At 62.6% G+C, this 19,165-nt stretch overlaps 1 protein-coding gene across 1 annotated transcript; it reads left to right on the plus strand.

Annotated features, from left to right (window-relative positions):
- The first annotated feature begins 3,147 nt into the window (after window positions 1–3,147).
- On the plus strand, window positions 3,148–12,763 carry ZNF865 (zinc finger protein 865). Its single transcript, XM_050927447.1, has 2 exons — window positions 3,148–3,214; window positions 6,797–12,763. Exon 2 carries the CDS (start codon window positions 6,815–6,817, stop codon window positions 9,530–9,532), a length of 2,718 nt encoding a protein of 905 aa, XP_050783404.1. The 5' UTR covers window positions 3,148–3,214; window positions 6,797–6,814; the 3' UTR covers window positions 9,533–12,763.
- Window positions 12,764–19,165: the final 6,402 nt, after the last annotated feature.

The following is a 19,165-nucleotide window of genomic DNA, read 5'->3' on the forward strand; positions in this document are numbered from 1 at the left end:
ATGGGGTTGCATCCCTAACCAGCCTGGCTAATAGTCACTGATGGACCTGTCCTCCAGGAACATATCTCGTTCTTTTTGGAACCCTGTTATACTTTTGGCCTCACAACCTCCCCTGGCAGTGAGTTCCACAGGTTGATGGGGCGTTGGGTGAAGAAATACTTCCTGCTGCTTGTTTTAAACCTGCTGCTTCTTACTTTCATTGGGTGACCCCTAGTTCTTGTATTATGTGAAGGAGTAAATAACACTTCCTGATTCACTTTCTCCACACCAGTCATGATTTTATAGACCTCTGTCATATCCCCCTTAGTTGCCTCTTTTCCAAGCTGAAAAGTCCAAGTTTTATTAATCTCTCCTCATATGGAAGCCTTTCCAGCCCCCTGATCATTTTTGCTGCTGTTCTCTGCAGCTTTTCCAATTCTAATGTACCTTTTGTGAGCTGGGGTGACCAGAATTGCATGCAGGATTCAAGGTATGGGAATATCATGGATTTATATAGTGGCATTAGGATATTTTATGTCTTATTATTGATCCATTTCTTAATGGTTCCTAACACTCGCTTAGCTTTTTTGACTGCCGCTGCACGTTGAGTGGATGTTTTCAGAGAACTCTCCACAATGACTCAAGATATCTTTCGTGAGTGGTAACCGCTAATTTAGACCCCAGCATTTTGTCTGTAGAGTTGGGATTACGTTTTCCAACGTGCATTACTTTGCATTGATCAGCTTTTAATTTCATCTGCCATTTTGTTGCCCAGTTCACCCAGTTTGGTGAGATCCCTTTGCAGCTCTGCTTTGGACTTCACTATCTTGAGTAGTTTTGTATCATCTGCAAATTTTGCCACCTCACTGTTTTCCAGATCATTTATGAATATGCTGAACAGGACTGGGCCCACTACAGACCCCTGGGGGACGCCACTCTGAAAACTGACCATTTATACCTACCCTTTGTTTTCTGTCTTTTAACCAGTTACTAATCCATGAGAGGACCTTCCCTCTTGTCCCACGACTGCTTAGTTTGCTGAAGAACCTTTGGTGAGGGACCTCGTTAAAAGCTTTCTGAAAGTCCAGCTACACTATATCCACTGGATCCCCCTTGTCCACATGCTTGCTGATCCCCTCAAAGAATTCTAGTAGATTGGTGAGGCATGATTTCCCTTTACGAAAGCTGTTCCCCGACAAATCACGTTCATCTATGTGTCTTCACAATTCTGTTCCTTCTTGTAGTTTCAGCTAATTTGCCTGGCATGGATGTTAGGCTTATTGGCCTGTGTTTGCCAAGATCACCTCTGGAGACTTTTCGGTGTCAAATTAGCTATCCTCCAGTCATCTGGTACACATGCTGATATAAGTGACAGGTTACGTACCTCAGCAAGTAGTTCTGCAATTTCCTATTTGAGTTCCTTTAGAAATCTTGGGTGAATACCATCCGGGTCAGGTGACTTCTTACTGCTTAATTTATCAATTTGTTCCAGAACCGCCTCTAATGACACATCAATCTGGGACAGTTCCTCAGGTTTGTCATCTAAAAAGCTAGATAGATAGAGGGGGTGGCTGGGGATAGACAGATAGAGGATAGATAGAGGGGGTGGCTGGGGATAGATAGATAGATAGAGGGGGTGGCTGGGGATAGATGGATAGATAGATAGAGGGGGTGGCTGGGGATAGATAGATAGATAGATAGATGGATGGGGTGGATGGGGATAGATAGATAAAAGTTATTCTCATATTCTTATGTAGGCTTGGAAAGTTTGGGTTTTTTGTGGGTCAATGTCAGTAAATGTCAATTTCACTGCGCACACACAGGAAAAAAATATTTCCATTGATAATAATTGAAATTTACAGCCAGGCAAAGTAGGAAAAATGCTGCTTGAAAATTTCGTAGAGGTTGGCTTAAGGCTGTTTGCTTTCTATATTTGAACATGTGATGTTGACAATTTGTGTTTTAACGGTTATACCAATTTAACTTTTTGCATATCAGTGCTACTGCTGTTGAATAATTATTGTCTGGCCTCCCTGTGCCAGAGACCTTATCCCATCATGCCCCACTGCTGTGAAAATTGAAATAGATAAAAATGCTTAAACATAAATAGAACAAGTCCTTGTGGCACCTTAGAGACTAACAAATTTATTTGGGCATAAGCTTTTGTGGGCTAAAACCCACTTCATTGGATGGTTCTTTTTGCTGATACAGACTAACACTGCTACCACTCTGTAGCCTTAAAAATAAAAGTCGATGTTGCCTGTGGAACAAAATAAAATCCAAATTCTGCCAAGCCTGCACTTCTGCTGGATCTGGGCTGGGTCTGCATTTGGTACACGATTTCTAAATGCATTTTGATAGGTGTTTTTTTAATTACTTCAACAAGTGCAAAATCTCCCTCTCGATTTAAAGTCCTTATTTCTGAAACACAAGCACAATAAATTAAATGATCCATTTAAAAAAAAATCAAATCTGATTTTTAAAAATTCAGTCCCTCCCCACCCCCTGCCAATCAGCAAAAAATGGCACAAAAGCAACACGTTTGTCTGGAAAACGTTTGCTGTCAAAAAAGGGCTTTTCAATTAAAATAAAGGGTGGGTCTAGCCCCAGAAGAACAGACAGTCTGGAAAAGTGGCCCCAACTAGCCCAATATCCCAGCCCCGTAACCCCCAGGGAGCCTGTTATGGGGGAAGGTGGTGCCCTCGGAGCCCCTGCCATGGGGTGGGGACGACCCACAGAACACCAGGCTGGGGGAGGAGAGACTGGGGGAGTCTGGGGTTTTGTGGGGGTGGAAGGAGGGAAATGGGGTCGCTCCCGGCTCTGGCAGGGGAGTGAGGTCTAGTGGTTGGAAGCCAGGACTCTTGAATTCTCTCCCTGGATCTGGGGTGGGGAGTGGTGGGGTGCGGGAGAACCCGGACACCTGGGTTCTCTCCCCGCTTACGGGGTGGCGGGAGGGGGCTCGGACGCCTGGGTTCTCCCCCAGCTGACGGGACGGGGGGGGAGGGGAGCGCCCAGAGCGGCCCTCGCTAGGACCCGGCGGCGGCGGAAGTGGGGCGGCCCCAGTGAGGTGGGGCCGGGCCGGGGGGGCCGGTTCCGTCTCCGGTGGGGGCGGCGCTTCCGGCCGGGCCTGTCCTAGCTGGGATCCAGGAGCGCCCCCCCCCCCGGCCCGCAGCCCCCCGGCTCCGAGCCCGGCCCCCCCAAAGCCCCCCGCGCCCGGAGCTGGGGCCCCCCAGAGGTGAGTGACCCCCCCGCACCCCCCCATGTGTGTGCCCCCCACAGATCGCCCCTCCCCCACAGCCCGATCGCCCCCCTCAGCCCCTCCCCATAGACCCCCCCGTGTGTGCCCCAGACACCCCCACAGCCCCCCCCGAGGTGAGTGATCACCCATCGGTACTGGTCTGTCTCCTATCCCTGCGCCCCATACAGCCCCCCGCAGCCCCTCCCCACCCCAGTACCCCCCAACTCCTTCAGCCAGGCGTGTCACCCCCCCGTCCCTCATAAATCTCCCCCCTTGCAAGAAAGATAAGTGACCCCCCCGCCTGTACACATCTCCCCCCCCGTCCCCCATGGACCCCAACCTCCATACACCCCCTTCCTGGCCGGGGACTTAGATCCCCCCAATGCGCAGCCCCTGCCACCGGGCCCTCACTGCAGCGGGCGAGGGGTCCCCGTGTAGCCAGTCCCCGCCCCCCCCGAGGGGCTGTGTCCCAGCGCAGGGGAGGGGTCCCCGTGTAGCCAGTCCCCGCCCCCCCCGAGGGGCTGTGTCCCAGCGCAGGGGAGGGGTCCCCGTGTAGCCAGTCCCCGCCCCCCCCAGGGGCTGTGTCCCAGCGCAGGGGAGGGGTCCCCGTGTAACCAGTCCCCCCCCTACCCCGAGGGGCTGTGTCCCAGCGCAGGGCGAGGGGTCCCCGTGTAGCCAGTCCCCGCCCCTCCCGAGGGGCTGTGTCCCAGCGCAGGGGAGGGGTCCCCCTGTAACCAGTCCCCCCCCCCCAGGGGCTGTGTCCCAGCGCAGGGGAGGGGTCCCCGTGTAACCAGTCCCCCCCCCCGAGGGGCTGTGTCCCAGCGCAGGGGAGGGGTCCCCGTGTAGCCAGTCCCCCCCCCGAGGGGCTGTGTCCCAGCGCAGGGCGAGGGGTCCCCGTGTAACCAGTCCCCCCCCCCACCCCGAGGGGCTGTGTCCCAGCGCAGCGGAGGGGTCCCCGTGTAGCCAGTCCCCGCCCCCCCTGAGGGGCTGTGTCCCAGCGCAGCGGAGGGGTCCCCCTGTAACCAGTCCCCCCCGAGGGGCTGTCCCCCAGCGCAGGGCGAGGGGTCCCCGTGTAGCCAGTCCCTGCCCCCCCCCGAGGGGCTGTGTCCCAGCGCAGGGGAGGGGTCCCCGTATAACCAGTCCCCCGCCCCGAGGGGCTGTGTCCCAGCGCAGGGTGAGGGGTCCCCATGTAACCAGTCCCCCCCCCCCGAGGGGCTGTGTCCCAGCGCAGGGCGAGGGGTCCCCATGTAACCAGTCCCCACCGCCCAGGGGCTGTGTCCCAGCGCAGGGCGAGGGGTCCCCGTGTAGCCAGTCCCCGCCCCCCCGAGGGGCTGTGTCCCAGCGCAGGGGAGGGGTCCCCGTGTAGCCAGTCCCCGCCCCCCCCAGGGGCTGTGTCCCAGCGCAGGGGAGGGGTCCCCGTGTAACCAGTCCCCCCCCTACCCCGAGGGGCTGTGTCCCAGCGCAGGGCGAGGGGTCCCCGTGTAGCCAGTCCCCGCCCCTCCCGAGGGGCTGTGTCCCAGCGCAGGGGAGGGGTCCCCCTGTAACCAGTCCCCCCCCCCCAGGGGCTGTGTCCCAGCGCAGGGGAGGGGTCCCCGTGTAACCAGTCCCCCCCCCCGAGGGGCTGTGTCCCAGCGCAGGGGAGGGGTCCCCGTGTAGCCAGTCCCCCCCCCGAGGGGCTGTGTCCCAGCGCAGGGCGAGGGGTCCCCGTGTAACCAGTCCCCCCCCCCCACCCCGAGGGGCTGTGTCCCAGCGCAGCGGAGGGGTCCCCGTGTAGCCAGTCCCCGCCCCCCCTGAGGGGCTGTGTCCCAGCGCAGCGGAGGGGTCCCCCTGTAACCAGTCCCCCCCGAGGGGCTGTCCCCCAGCGCAGGGCGAGGGGTCCCCGTGTAGCCAGTCCCTGCCCCCCCCCGAGGGGCTGTGTCCCAGCGCAGGGGAGGGGTCCCCGTATAACCAGTCCCCCGCCCCGAGGGGCTGTGTCCCAGCGCAGGGTGAGGGGTCCCCATGTAACCAGTCCCCCCCCCCCGAGGGGCTGTGTCCCAGCGCAGGGCGAGGGGTCCCCATGTAACCAGTCCCCACCGCCCAGGGGCTGTGTCCCAGCGCAGGGCGAGGGGTCCCCGTGTAGCCAGTCCCCGCCCCCCCGAGGGGCTGTGTCCCAGCGCAGGGGAGGGGTCCCCGTGTAGCCAGTCCCCGCCCCCCCCAGGGGCTGTGTCCCAGCGCAGGGGAGGGGTCCCCGTGTAACCAGTCCCCCCCCTACCCCGAGGGGCTGTGTCCCAGCGCAGGGCGAGGGGTCCCCGTGTAGCCAGTCCCCGCCCCTCCCGAGGGGCTGTGTCCCAGCGCAGGGGAGGGGTCCCCCTGTAACCAGTCCCCCCCCCCAGGGGCTGTGTCCCAGCGCAGGGGAGGGGTCCCCGTGTAACCAGTCCCCCCCCCCGAGGGGCTGTGTCCCAGCGCAGGGGAGGGGTCCCCGTGTAGCCAGTCCCCCCCCCGAGGGGCTGTGTCCCAGCGCAGGGCGAGGGGTCCCCGTGTAACCAGTCCCCCCCCCCACCCCGAGGGGCTGTGTCCCAGCGCAGCGGAGGGGTCCCCGTGTAGCCAGTCCCCGCCCCCCCTGAGGGGCTGTGTCCCAGCGCAGCGGAGGGGTCCCCCTGTAACCAGTCCCCCCCGAGGGGCTGTCCCCCAGCGCAGGGCGAGGGGTCCCCGTGTAGCCAGTCCCTGCCCCCCCCCGAGGGGCTGTGTCCCAGCGCAGGGGAGGGGTCCCCGTATAACCAGTCCCCCGCCCCGAGGGGCTGTGTCCCAGCGCAGGGTGAGGGGTCCCCATGTAACCAGTCCCCCCCCCCCCGAGGGGCTGTGTCCCAGCGCAGGGCGAGGGGTCCCCATGTAACCAGTCCCCACCGCCCAGGGGCTGTGTCCCAGCGCAGGGGAGGGGTCCCCGTGTAATCAGTCCCCCCCCCCGAGGGGCTGTGTCCCAGCGCAGGGCGAGGGGTCCCCGTGTAACCAGTCCCCCCCGAGGGGCTGTGTCCCAGCGCAGGGCGAGGGGTCCCCGTGTAACCAGTCCCCCCCGAGGGGCTGTGTCCCAGCGCAGGGCGAGGGGTCCCCGTGTAACCAGTCCCCCCCGAGGGGCTGTGTCCCAGCGCAGGGCGAGGGGTCCCCGTGTAACCAGTCCCCCCCCCACCGAGGGGCTGTCCCCCAGCGCAGGGCGAGGGATCCCCGTGTAACCAGTCCCTGCCCCCCCCCGAGGGGCTGTGTCCCAGCGCAGGGCGAGGGGTCCCCGTGTAACCAGTCTCTGCGCCCCCCCCAGGGGCTGTATGCCAGCGCAGGGTGAAGGGTCCCATGTAACCAGTCCCTGCCCCCCCCCCCCCCCAGGGGCTGTGTCCCAGCGCAGGGCGAGGAGTCCCCGTATAACCAATCCCCGCCCCTTGAGGGGCTGTGTCCCAGCGCAGGGCAAAGGGTCCCTGCCCCCACCCCAGAGGCTGGTGTGAATTGATCTCAGGCATTCGGAGTGTGTTGGGGGGGGGGGTCCCAGGTGGGGCAGGCAGCCTGACCCTGCTCTAACCTCCCCCCGCTTCCCTCCCTGCCCCCTCCCGGCAGTGTCCCTCCCCGGAGGAGATGGAAGCGAATGCGAGCGACGAGGGCGTCCATTTCCAGAGCTACCCCTTCGACTTCCTGGAGTTTCTGAACCACCAGCGCTTCGAGCCCATGGAGGCTTACAACCAGGAGCACGCCAAGGCCGTGGCCTCGCTGCCCTGCCCCCAGCCCCCCTACGAGTATCCTCCGCCGCCCGCCGGCGCCCCCCACTTCGACCGCCCCGCCCCCGCCAAGCCCAAGGACTTCAAAGCCGAGGGCCCTGCCCCCTCCGCCTCCGGCGTCGCCCAGCCCAAGAAAGCCGAGCCCAGCGCCGGCCCCCCGCAGCAGTACAGCACCGCCGCCGTGCCTGCCACCCCGCCACTCTTTGACGGGGCGGGGGCTTTCAGCGCCCCCCAGTGGGGCATCGTGGACCTCTCGGGGCACCAGCACCTCTTCGGGAGCCTCAAGCGGGGGGTGGGCGCGGCCCCAGCCCCGGCGGTCCCAGCCGACAGCCCGGCCGGGAAAGACGACAAGAACTATTTCCGGCGGCTGAAGTACTTCATCGACCGGCGCTTCCCCTGCGGCGTGTGCCAGAAATCCTTCAAGCAGTCGTCCCACCTGGTGCAGCACATGCTGGTGCACACCGGCGAGCGGCCGTACGAGTGCTCCACCTGCGGCCGCACCTACAACCACATCTCCAGCCTCATCCGCCACCGGCGCTGCCACAAGGAGCCGCCTGAGGCCGGCCCGGCGGCTGCCGCCCCCCTGCCGCCACCAGCCCCGGCCGGGGGCACCGAGCCGGCCGGAGAAGGCAGCCCCGGCCCGGCGCAGCCCGACGGCCCTTTCACCTGCTCCCTGTGCTGGAAGGTCTTCAAGAAACCAAGCCACCTACACCAGCACCAGATCATCCACACCGGCGAGCGGCCCTTCAGCTGCTCCGTCTGCGAGAAGAGTTTCAACCGGCGCGAGAGCCTCAAGCGCCACGTCAAGACCCACTCGGCCCTGCTGCGGGTGCCCTGCGGCGTCTGCGGCAAGGAGTTCCGGGACGCCGCCTACCTGCTCAAGCACCAGGCCTCCCACGCCGGCCCGCGCCCCGACTACAAGTGCGACGTCTGCGGCAAGGCCTACGCCGCGCCCCAGAGCCTGCTGCGCCATCGCCAGCTCCACGAAGGGGCTGCCGCCCCCCCCAAGGACGCCCCGGCCGCCGACTCGGCCCCGGCCGCCTACCAGGGGCCCTTCCTGCTCCCCAATGAGGCCCCCCACACCGAGGGGGAGGCCAAGGCGGCTTTCGGCAATGCGGCGCTGCTGGGGCCCCACCCGCTGCTGCTGGGGGCCGGCAAGAGCTTCTGCTGCGGCATCTGCGGGCGCGGCTTCGGCCGGCGGGAGACACTGAAGCGGCACGAGCGGATCCACACGGGCGAGAAGCCGCACCAGTGCTCGGTGTGCGGCAAGCGCTTCCGGGAGTCCTTCCACCTCACCAAGCACCACGTGGTGCACACCCGGGAGCGGCCCTACAAGTGCGAGCTGTGCGGCAAGGTCTTCGGCTACCCGCAGAGCCTCACCCGCCACAAGCAGATCCACCGGCTGCAGCTGCCCTGCGCCCTGGGGCCCGCCGGCGCCCTGCCCGCCGAGGGGCTGAGTTACGGCTGCTCTGACTGTGGCGAGCGCTTCCCCGATCTCTTCCACGTTATGAGCCACAAGGAGGCCCACATGGCCGACAAGCCGTACGCCTGCGACGCCTGCGGCAAGTGCTTTGGCTTCATCGAGAACCTCATGTGGCACAAGCTGGTGCACCAGACGGCCCCCGAGCGGCTGCTGCCCGACGGGGCCTGTGCCGAGGCCGCCCCGCCCCCCGGGCCCGCCGGCTGCCTGGAGAACGGGCTCCCCGGGGAGGCGCAGGCCGGTGCCGCTGCCGCTGGCCTGGCCTCCCTGGTGGCCCCGTCCGAGGAGCACCCCATGATCCCCAGCGGGGAGCGCTTCACCTGCGGCATCTGCGGGCAGAGCTTTAAGCACTTCCTGGCACTGGTGACCCACAAGTACGTGCACCTGGTGCGGCGCACGCTGGGCTGCGCTGTGTGCGGGCGCAGCTTCGCCGGCGCCTACGACTTGCTGCTGCACCGCCGGAGCCACCTGCAGAAGCGCCACTTCAGCTGCTCCGTCTGCGGCAAGCGCTTCTGGGAGGCGGCCCTGCTGATGCGCCACCAGCGCTGCCACACCGAGGAGCGGCCCTACCGCTGCGCCGTCTGCGGGCGCGGCTTCCTGCGCTCCTGGTACCTGCGCCAGCACAAGGTGGTGCACACGGGCGAGCGGGCCTACAAGTGCGCCCTGTGCAACAAGCGCTTCGCCCAGTCCTCCAGCCTGGCCGAGCACCAGCGCCTCCACGTGGTGGCCCGGCCCCAGCGCTGCCAGACCTGCGGCAAGACCTTCCGCTACCGCTCCAACCTGCTGGAGCACCAGCGCGTGCACCTGGGGGAGAAGGTGTACCGCTGCGACCTCTGCGGCAAGAGCTTCTTCTACCTCTCGTCCATCCTGCGGCACCAGCGGGCCCACAGCGCCCGCCGCGACCTGCGCTGCTCCGCCTGCCTCAAGCTCTTCAAGGACCCCAAGTACTTCAGCAAGCACGTGCAGACCCACCAGGGCGGGCACCCCTTCAAGTGCAGCACCTGCGGCGAGGCCTTCGCCAACACCTACGGCCTGAAGAAACACCGGCACCTCCACAAGCTGGAGCGCCTGGCCGCCCTGGGCCACAAGGACCCCTGAGGGGGAGAGACGGGTGGGGGGAGACTGAAGGGGGGGGCAGGTTGGGGGCAGACCCCTTAGTGCCACATATCCACTGGGGTGGGGGGCAGGTAGGGGGCAGACCCCTTAGTGCCACATATCCACTGGGGTGGGGGGCAGGTTGGGGGCAGACCCCTTTAGAACCACTGGGGTGTGTGGTAGGTGAAGGGACAGACTCTTAGTGCCACATAACCACCGGAGTGGGGGGCAGACCCTTTAATGCCATGTGTCCACTGGGCTGGGAGGCAGGTTGGGGGCAGACTCCTTAGTGTCACACATCCACCAGGAGGGTGAAAGGTTGGGGGGCAGACCCCTTACTTCCACGTAACTACCGGGGTAGGAGGCAGGTTGGGGGGCAGACCCCTTAGTGACATGTATCCACTGTGGTAGGAGGCAGGTTGGGAGGCAGGCCCCTTAGTGCCACGTATCCACTGGGGTGGGAGGCAGGTTGGGGGGCAGACCCCTTAGTGACGTGTATCCACTGTGGTAGGAGGCAGGTTGGGAGGCAGGCCCCTTAGTGACGTGTATCCACTGGGGTAGGAGGCAGGTTAGGGGGAGGCCCTCTGTGGTGGCCCCCCGTTTCCATGCAGAAACCTAGGTCTCAGTGGCCCCCATGGGTGACCACCCTGCCCTGCTGAAGGACATCTTGGCCCCTCCCGATTTAGGGGAACCTCCTCCGCCCCCGCTGATGGGCCACGGACTCCTCGCTGGGCAGAGGCTGCTGGACCTGGCACTGCCGAGGGGGCGAGACCCCCAGCGCTATCCTGGACCCAGCCCGCTCCCAGTGCTCCCCTGGATTGATGGGGGGAGTTTGGTGGGTCTCGTTGGCTGACTGTGCCCAGAGGTGCAGGCTGGGATACTTGCGGACTGACTCCCCAGCCGGCGTCTGGACAGTGGCACCCAGCCAGGGCTCGACACGGCCAGGGGCACCCCAGGCTTCTCCCTCCCCACACAGCCGCCTGGAGCTGGGCCTGGCCAGGACCTGAATCCCGCTGGAGGGGGGCCATCGCCGTCTGAAGGAGGTGCTCTCTGCAGGAGCCGGCACTCGTGCCACAGGAACTCCGCCCACCCATGTGGCGCTCCCCGGGACTGGAGACTAATGCTGGGGGGCTGGTGACCCCCCACCCCAACTCCCCATTTTGCAGGGTGGACGCAGGCCAGGCCCCAAGATGGACCCAGGAGCTGTGCCACGATTCGGTGGCAAAGCCCCCAGGCGGCTCTGCAGTGCCCAGCCCGGCAGGATGGGCCCTGGGGCGTCCTGGCACCAGTGTGGAGCTGGTAATCAGGGCCGGGGGGTGGGGCGGCAGCTGGCTGTGCAGTGGGGCTGCCTCCCCTCGAGTGGGGCCAGCCCTGGGGCTCAGACCACGGGGTGGGGCAGGTCTGCCACAGCGAACTCTCCACAGGGCAGACAGGTCCTAGTGGCTGGATCTGGGGGTTAACCCAGCTGGTCAGAAGTTCATGGCCCAGGGGGCGGCTCTGTTCTAACCTGAACTAGCCACAGGAGCAGCCCCATGTGGGTGGGAAGCTCAGAGCCACGGCCAGACACGCCAGGAGCTGCAGCAAATATTCTGGCTAGCTGGCTGGCTACTCTTCCCTCCCTCCCTCCGTCTGTCCATCACTCCATGCATCCGAATCCATCCATCCATCCATCCCCCCATTGATACACCTCCATCTGTCTGTCACTCCATCCTTCCCCATCCCTCCCTCCCTCCATCCACCCCCATCCCTCCATCTGTCCATCCATCCCCATCTGTCCATCACTCTAGCCATCCCCATCCATCCATCTGTCCCTCACTCCAGCCATCCCCATCCCTCCCTCCCTCCCTCCATCCACCCCCCCATCTCTCCATCTCATAGACTCATAGACTTTAGGGTCAGAAGGGACCAATGTGATCATCTAGTCTGATATCCTGCACAAAGCGGGCCACAGAACCCTACCCATCCGCTTCTATAACAAACCCCTAACCTATGTCCGAGTTATTGAAGTCTTCAAATTGTGGTTTGAAGACCTCAAGCTGCAGAGAATCCACCAGCAAGTGACCCATGCCCCACCCTGCAGAGGAAGGTGAAAAACCTCCAGGGCCTCTGCCAGTCTGCCCCGGAGGAAAATTCCTTCCCAACCCCAAATATGGCTAAACCCTGAGCATGTGGGCAAGACTCACCTGCCAGCACCCAGGAAAGAATTCTCTGTAGTAACTCAGATCCCATCCCATCTAACATCCCATCACCGACCACTGGGCATAGTCATCTGCTGATAATCAAAGATCAATTGCCAAAATTAAGCTATCCCATCATACCATCCCTTCCATAAACATATCAAGCTTAGTCTTAAAGCCAGATATGTCTTTTGCCCCCACTACTCCCCTTGGAAGGCTGTTCCAGAACTTCACTCCTCTAATGGTTAGAAACCTTCATCTAATTTCAAGTCTAAACTTCCTAGTGTCCAGTTTATACCCATCTGTCCCTCACTCCATCCATCCCCGTCCATCCATCTATCCCTCACTCCATCAACCCACCCCTCCCTCCATCCATCCACCCCCCATCCCTCCATCTGTCCATCACTCCATCCATCCCCATCCCTCCCTCCATCCATCCACCCCCCAATCTGTTCCTTCCTCCATCCCCATCCCTCCATCTGTCCCTCACTCCATCCACCCCATCCCTCCATCTGCCCCTTACTCCATCCCTCCCTCCATCCACCCACCCCCATCCCTCCATCCGTCCCTCCCTCTATCCATCCACCCTATTCCCTCGCTCCATCCCTCCCTCCCTCCATCCATCTGTCCTTCACTCCATCCATCCCCATCCCATCCCTCCATCTGTTCCTCCCTCCATCCATCCCCATCCCTCCATCTGTCCCTCCATCCATCCCTCCCTCCATACACCTCCATCCCTGTCCATCCATCCGTTCCTCTCTAGCCATCCCCATACAGACACCACCATCCATCCATCCATCCCTCCTTTCCTCCCTCCATCCACCCCATACACCTCCATCCATCTGTCCCTCCCTCCATCCCCAACCATCCATCTGTCCCTCACTCCATAACTGTACCCATCCATCCCTTCCTCCCCATACCCATTCATCCCTCTGTCCCTTGCTCCCTCCATCCCCAACCATCCATCTGTCCCTCACTCCATATCCATACCCATTCATCCCTCTGTCCCTTGCTCCCTCCCTCCATCCCCATCCATCCATCTGTCCATCCATCCCCATACTCACCTGTCGCTCTCTATCCCCACACTGGCTGTCTCACCCTGTCTACACCCATCATCCCTCTCTCTGCCTGTCTGTCTCTCCTCATATGCACCCATGTCCGTCTGTCTCAGGGGCTTTCTCTCTCTCATGGGGGTCCACAGACCATGGCTAGGATTTCCAAAGGGCTCTGCACCTCCATTCGAAATGTTTCGGGGTCCCCAAATGAAACCGGTCTAGCGTATCCCTCCAACCCACTCACAGCTCGTTGTGTTTCACACTCCTCTATCTATCTGACTCCTGGGTTCTCGCCTTGGCTCTGGCAGGGGAGTGGGGTCTAGTGGTTAGAGCGGGAGGTGGGGAAGCTGGGAGCCAGAACTCCTGGGTTCTATCCTGGCTCTGGGTAGGGAATGAGGTGGGGAGGGGAGTCAGGCCTGGCTCAGTGGCAGTGGGGTAGGGTACCCCCAGCTCCTTTGCAGCTCCTTCCATCTCGCTGGCACCTCTCTGCGGGGGGCAGGGAGCCACCAAGCAGGGCAAACACCCACCCCGGCTGCTGCACCCTGGAAAGGGGGTGTCGCAGGGGTCCCTGCGCTTTGGGCCATGGGCAGAGCCAGGACCCTAGGCAAAGCAGCGGGTGGCTCCTACCAGAGGCTGGCCATGCCCAGCCCCGCCAACTCCTCCTCTACCATTTTATTTTATAACCACACAGCGCTATAAATACATATAAATATATAGATATATAATTTTCTAACCCCTGAGAGGCAGAGCCAGGGCTGAGCCACCCTGGTCACACCTGGTGCTGCCCCCCGCCCGCCCCCAATGGAACGTCTCTCTCCCCCATTGGCACAAATTCACTCCTCCTCCCTCCCGCGCTGGCGGAGACCCCGGGGCTGCTGGGTCCTGGTTGGGAAAGGGGGGAGGGGACTGGTGTGGGGGCAGGGGAGGGGTGCGTGTGTGTCTATCAAACTCAACCCCTGTCTCCTGCTGTTGACGTAACTTCCCTGGTGTTGTACAGATGAAACTGATATTAAAAACCATGGATGCATATTTATTAGGTGTATAACGGTAGCTCTGGGCACGCAGCCATGGCCTGGGACCCCGCTGCACTAGGTGCTGTACACTGTGTATTAGGTATATTATGGTAGTTCTAGGTGCCCAGTCATGGCCTGGGACCCCACTGCGCTAGGCGCTGTACACTGTGGATTAGGTGTATTACGGTAGTGCTAGGTGCCCAGCCATGGCCTGGGACCCCACTGCGCTAGGCGCTGTACATTGTGTATTAGGTGTATTACAGTAGCTCTAGGTGCCCAACCATGGCCTGGGACCCTACTGTGTTAGGCGCTGTACATTGTATATTAGGTGTATTACGGTAGCTCTAGGTGCCCAGCCATGGCCTGGGACCCCACTGCTTTAGGTGCTGTACATTGTGTATTAGGTGTATTACGGTAGGTCTAGGTGCCCAGCCATGGCCTGGGACCCCACTGCTTTAGGTGCCGTACATTGTGTATTAGATGTATTACGGTAGCTCTAGGTGCCCAACCATGGCCTGGGATCCCCCTGCGCTCGGGGCTGTACCCCGTCCCACCGCAGAAGGAACCAGCAGTGGAGGGACTGTGAGCGTTTTGAGGGGGAGGCCTGGCTTCCCGCAGCATCCCGGGATGAGCCCTGGGGGCCAGAGGTGAGCTGGAGCCGGTTCCCACCGGTTTGCAGGAACCGGTTGTTAAATTTAGAAGCCCTTTTAGAACCGGTTGTCCCAGCCCCAGCTCACCTCATTCCGCCTCTGCCTCCTCCCCGAACGCTCCCCCAGCTTCTCCTTCCCCTCCCCGGCTTCCCGCAAATCAGCTGTGTGCGCAGGAAGCCTGGGAGGGCTGAGAAGGAAGCAGTGGCTTGAGGAAGGGGGCCAAGGGTGCAAGGAGGGCTCCAGGTGCTGCACGGCTCCGACTTGGCCCCCGACCGCAACCCCGACTGTGTCCCTGTCCCCGGGTGGTGCGGCTCTGACCCGGCGCCCTGGCTTCAGCCCCGGCTGAGCGGCTCCAGGACAGCCCCCATCTCCAGGCAGCGTGGTAAGGGTGCAGGGAGCAGGGAGGGGGTGTTGGATAGAGGGCAGGGGAGTTGGGGGGGTGGATTAGTGTCGGGGCGGTCAGAGGGCAGGGAACGGGGATTGAATGGGGGCAAGGGTCCCGGGGGGGCAGTCAGGAAGGAGCAGGATGGGGCGGTGGGGGGCAGTCAGGGGTAGGGATTCCAGGGGCAGTCAGGGGACAGAGAGAAGCGGTGGTTGGATGGGGCAGAGGTTCTGGGGGGTCATCAGGAATGAGAAGAGGAGTTGGATGGGGTGGCAAGGGGCAGTCAGGGGACAAGGAAGGGGGGTGGATTGGGTAGGGGTACCGGGGGGGCTGTCAAGGAATGTGGGGGTTGGATGGGGCAGGAGCCCTGGGTGGGTGCGGGGGACATGACCCCCTCTTGGAGTGAGGAGGAGGGAACTGGTTGTTAATATTTTGATAGCTCATCACTGCCGGGGGCCATTCTCTGAGCCACGCCGTCTCGGGGGTCCCCCCATTGGAGCCCCTGGTGGTTGCGGTGGGGCCTGCTGTACCGAAGTGTTGGCTTGGCCCTGCCTCAGCACGGGGGCCTGGCATTGAGCGAGATCCCCCTCCGGCCCGAGGTGTCTTGGATTCGGTGTCAGTATCCAGTGCCTGCTCCCCTAACCCAGCCACCAAAATGAGCCCAAAGGATCCCTCCCCCTGGAGAGCCAGCCATGCTGTGCCCCAGGCTGAGAACCAGAGGGGCCACCAAGGCCCATACCAGGGTGGGGAGTCAGGTGAGACTTGCCCAGCCAGTGCCGTGAGGCGGGTGATGCGGTGACAGCCATGGGCTCAGAGAACCGGCTTTGCGGCCGCATCCTGGTGCAAGTTGGCACTGGGGCTGGCTGGGCACCGGGGAGGGAGGAAGGGCCAGGGGGTCGCAGAACCGTCCTGCAGGGGACCCCATTGATGAAGCCTGGCTGGGAGGCTCCGGAGAGGGGTCCGAGCCACAGGTTAAGGGTCCCGGGGCAGGGAGCCTGGGGGTGCTGGCTGCAGGAATGGCAACAGGAGAGCTTGGGGGGAAGACGGGTGAGCTGAGGCTCCCTCTGGCCGGGGTGGGGAAGGTGGAACTCACAGCAAGGGCCCATCTACCCTGGTATCCCGGCTCCCAACAGGCCCAGATTCTGGCCCAACGGGCCCCATGCTCTGGGTAGGGAGCGGGGGCTGGGAGCCAGGACTCCTGGGCTCTATCCCCAGGTTGGTTCCAGTGGTGGGACCTGGGGTGGGGAGGCGCCTGGGAGGCCGGACTCCTGGGTTCCCTTCCCTGTCTCCCTGTGGGGCCAGGCCCCGCCCCCGGAGCAGTGCAGAACATGCCTGTGCCCGGGGCCTTGGTTGCCCCCTGGGGGTCCCAAAGTGCAGTGTGGCCCTTGAGTGCTCCGGCAGAGGGGCAGCCGCCGCCCCTGGCACGGTGCGGGTGACATGGGCCTGGTGCTGCTCCCTGAGCACCAGCCGCTGGCATTGTGGGGGTCAGCAACCCCACACCACCAGGGGGCCTCCAATGGGGGCCCCCCAGGGTGGGGTGGCCGAGAGCAGAGTGTGGGCCTCAGGGCTCAGGCTAGGGGGGACTCTGCGAGGATCCAGTGCCTCTCAGGGTAATCGCTGCTCCACTGGCGCCACGCTGGGCTATGCTCCTGGCTACCGCAGCTCCCAGACTCCCTAAAGCTCGGGGGACCCGGGATGCTGCAGGAAGCCAGGCCTCCCCCCCCACTCCACTCGCAGCCCCTAGTCACGCCCATGTGTTGGCATCGCCGATGGGACCGGACGCAGCCCCCTCTTGGCGTGAGCCAGGCACGGTGGAGCTGGACGGGACCGCAAGGAGGCACCTCACACACGCACACCCCACAGTGGGGCAGGGCTAAGTGCCCCCAGCCCATCTCGGACAGGGGCTCGCCTGACCCATCTAAACCCCTCCGGTGATTGGGACCCCCCAGCCCCACGGGAGCCTGTTCCAGAGCGGAGCCGCCCCCAGAGCTGGACAGTTCCCAGGTATCCAAGCTCACGCCCCCTTGCTGCGGATTCAGCCCTTCGCCGCCTGTCCGAGCTCCATGGAGAACCATCCGCCCCTGGCTTCCTTGTACCAGGCCCGGCCTTGTCGCCAGCTGGGCTCAGGGCCCCGCTCGGGCCTCTCGAGACAAACCCTGCCCAGTGGGTTTACCCTCACCAGGTTTCTAACCCGCCGTTCGGTTCAGTCGCTCGCCTCTGGCCTCTTGTTCTTCCCAAAGGGCGGTGCAGGAACTGGAGCTGAGACTCCCTGTCGAGCGCAGCGGGACCAGGACCCCCCCGTGTCTGACCTCCGACGCTGCTGTTAACCCAGCCCCTACTGAGCACAGCCTTTTCCGCAGCTGCGTTGGGGGCTGCTAGGCAGTGTGACCTGCTCTGCCCCCCGGCTTCCTTCCAGCCGGGTGCCCCCCCCTGCAGCCGGCTAGGCCCCAGTGCGGAGCTGGGCGTTGGATTTTGCCTTCCCAAGTGACGGACTTTGTGCTGGGCTCTCTTCAATTTCAGCTGGTCGAGTTCAGAGCCTTTCGCTCCTTTGTCACGCGTGGCTCCGGGTTCCAGGCCCACAGATCACCGGCACGTGGGACCTACCATGACCACAGTCTCCTAGATTCCAGGCTGGATGGGGCGAGCAAATTTCAGCCAGAGATTCGCCTACCTGAGCCCACTGAGCCCAACGCTGGGGATCGTGCCCGGCCTTGCTGTCCTTACAGGCTGTAACACCTTAGTTCTCGGGAGGCAACAAGCAGAGAACAGCCGAGGCCAAGCTGCCACCCGTGCCCAAGGCACTGGCAGTGGCAAGGAATTAATTAGATGAGAGATGCCCAGATGGTGCCAGGAGGTGACGCCCCCCCATGTTGCAGAGAAAGGCAATCCCCCCCCAAAAGTGTTCCTTCCCTGCCCCCACACCTAGCCATCAGCTGAGCTCCTTGTAGCCACAGCCGTGCGCCCGAGCCCGGCTCTTCTGGCTCAGTGAGCTCGTGGGGCCGGGCCAGCTCTGGTAGCTTGGAGGTGTAGGAGACTTGGGACACCTCAGACGCCCCACGGCCCACTTGGCCCACCCAGCAAGGTGCAATGAGCCTCTTCCGGCCAGCAAACCACCGCTCGAAAGGCAGCTGCAACCCACCCCGTCAATCCCGTCGCGTCTCACAACGGACGTCTTTCCCTCGCGCCCATGGGCCACTCTCCGGCAAGCAGAAACAGCCACAGGGTGTGATCTGCCAATGGGATTTAACAGAAGGGCGGGAAATGAGTTTACATGGCTCTGGGGATGGAGCCGTGGGGCTGAAACTGTCCCAGGAGCCTGCTATGAGCAGAGAGATCCTGCCCTCGGCCAGGGAATTCGGTCCCCGCCCGCCCACAGCCACCGGTAACTCTCCCAGCAGCATCCGTCTTCCACGGGGCAAGGGGATGCCCCATTGGTCCCAGACCCATGCGCTGCGACAGGACAAGGCAAGGGGCACGTGGCTGCTGGGCTCTGCAGAACCGGAGAGGTGACGTGGGTGACAAACGCGATGCTGAGTTCTGCTATGCCCGGCGTCTCCCCAAGGGAGCTGAAGATGGTGCCTTCAGAAACTCCCTGCCTAGATGCAGGGGCCACGTGGGTCCGCCCAGGCCAGTTTCCACTCCGAGCTCCCTGCAGCCAGCCCATATTTGATTGTCGAGCTAGCGCCAAGCTTGAATTAGCGCCTCCTCCTGGTGGAGATGCCACCCTCTCCTCTGATGAGCTGCTCCAGTGCTGAATTCCCCCCACCCTGTGAAAAACGCGCCCCTTATTTCTAAGCCTGAATGGCTCTGGCTTCAGCCCTGCTAGCAGAAATCTCGCCCCCCAGGTACGTTCTTCCATGGCGATTCTCAAGAGGAGGAAAGCTGTGAAACCCCAGCACCGGAGGAAGGGAAGGACGGGGACATTTGGGCAGATCCTTTAAAACCCTGAGGCCCACATTTTCAAAAGTGGGGGACTCCTAGAACCTGCATGAGGCTCTCGAGGTCAAGTTTCTAGGCAGGATCCAGCCGAAGAGCGAGGAAGCCGAGCCACGTCATGGGATTTGTGAGCACTGAGAAAACTCAAACCCTATCTGCTGAATTAAGGATTCGGGCACAGCGCCACCATGGCATTTCCACTGTTCTCGCCCAGTGGCCTCACGTTGCGGGTGAGCCAGTTTTAAGGGCTGAAATAAATCAAGGCCTGTGTCTCATTTAATTATCAAAATCTTTCGTTTCCCTTGGGCCTAAAAACAGCTGCCTCTGGGGTAGGGTACATTGTGGGGGCTGGTTATACAGGAACCCATCGCCCAGTGCAGAAATGCGACCACTTCTGGGGTGGGGGCCTCTATACAGGAACCC

The sequence above is a fragment of the Gopherus flavomarginatus genome, chromosome 18 (assembly GCF_025201925.1).
Source record: "Gopherus flavomarginatus isolate rGopFla2 chromosome 18, rGopFla2.mat.asm, whole genome shotgun sequence".
NCBI classification, from domain to species: Eukaryota; Metazoa; Chordata; order Testudines; family Testudinidae; genus Gopherus; species Gopherus flavomarginatus.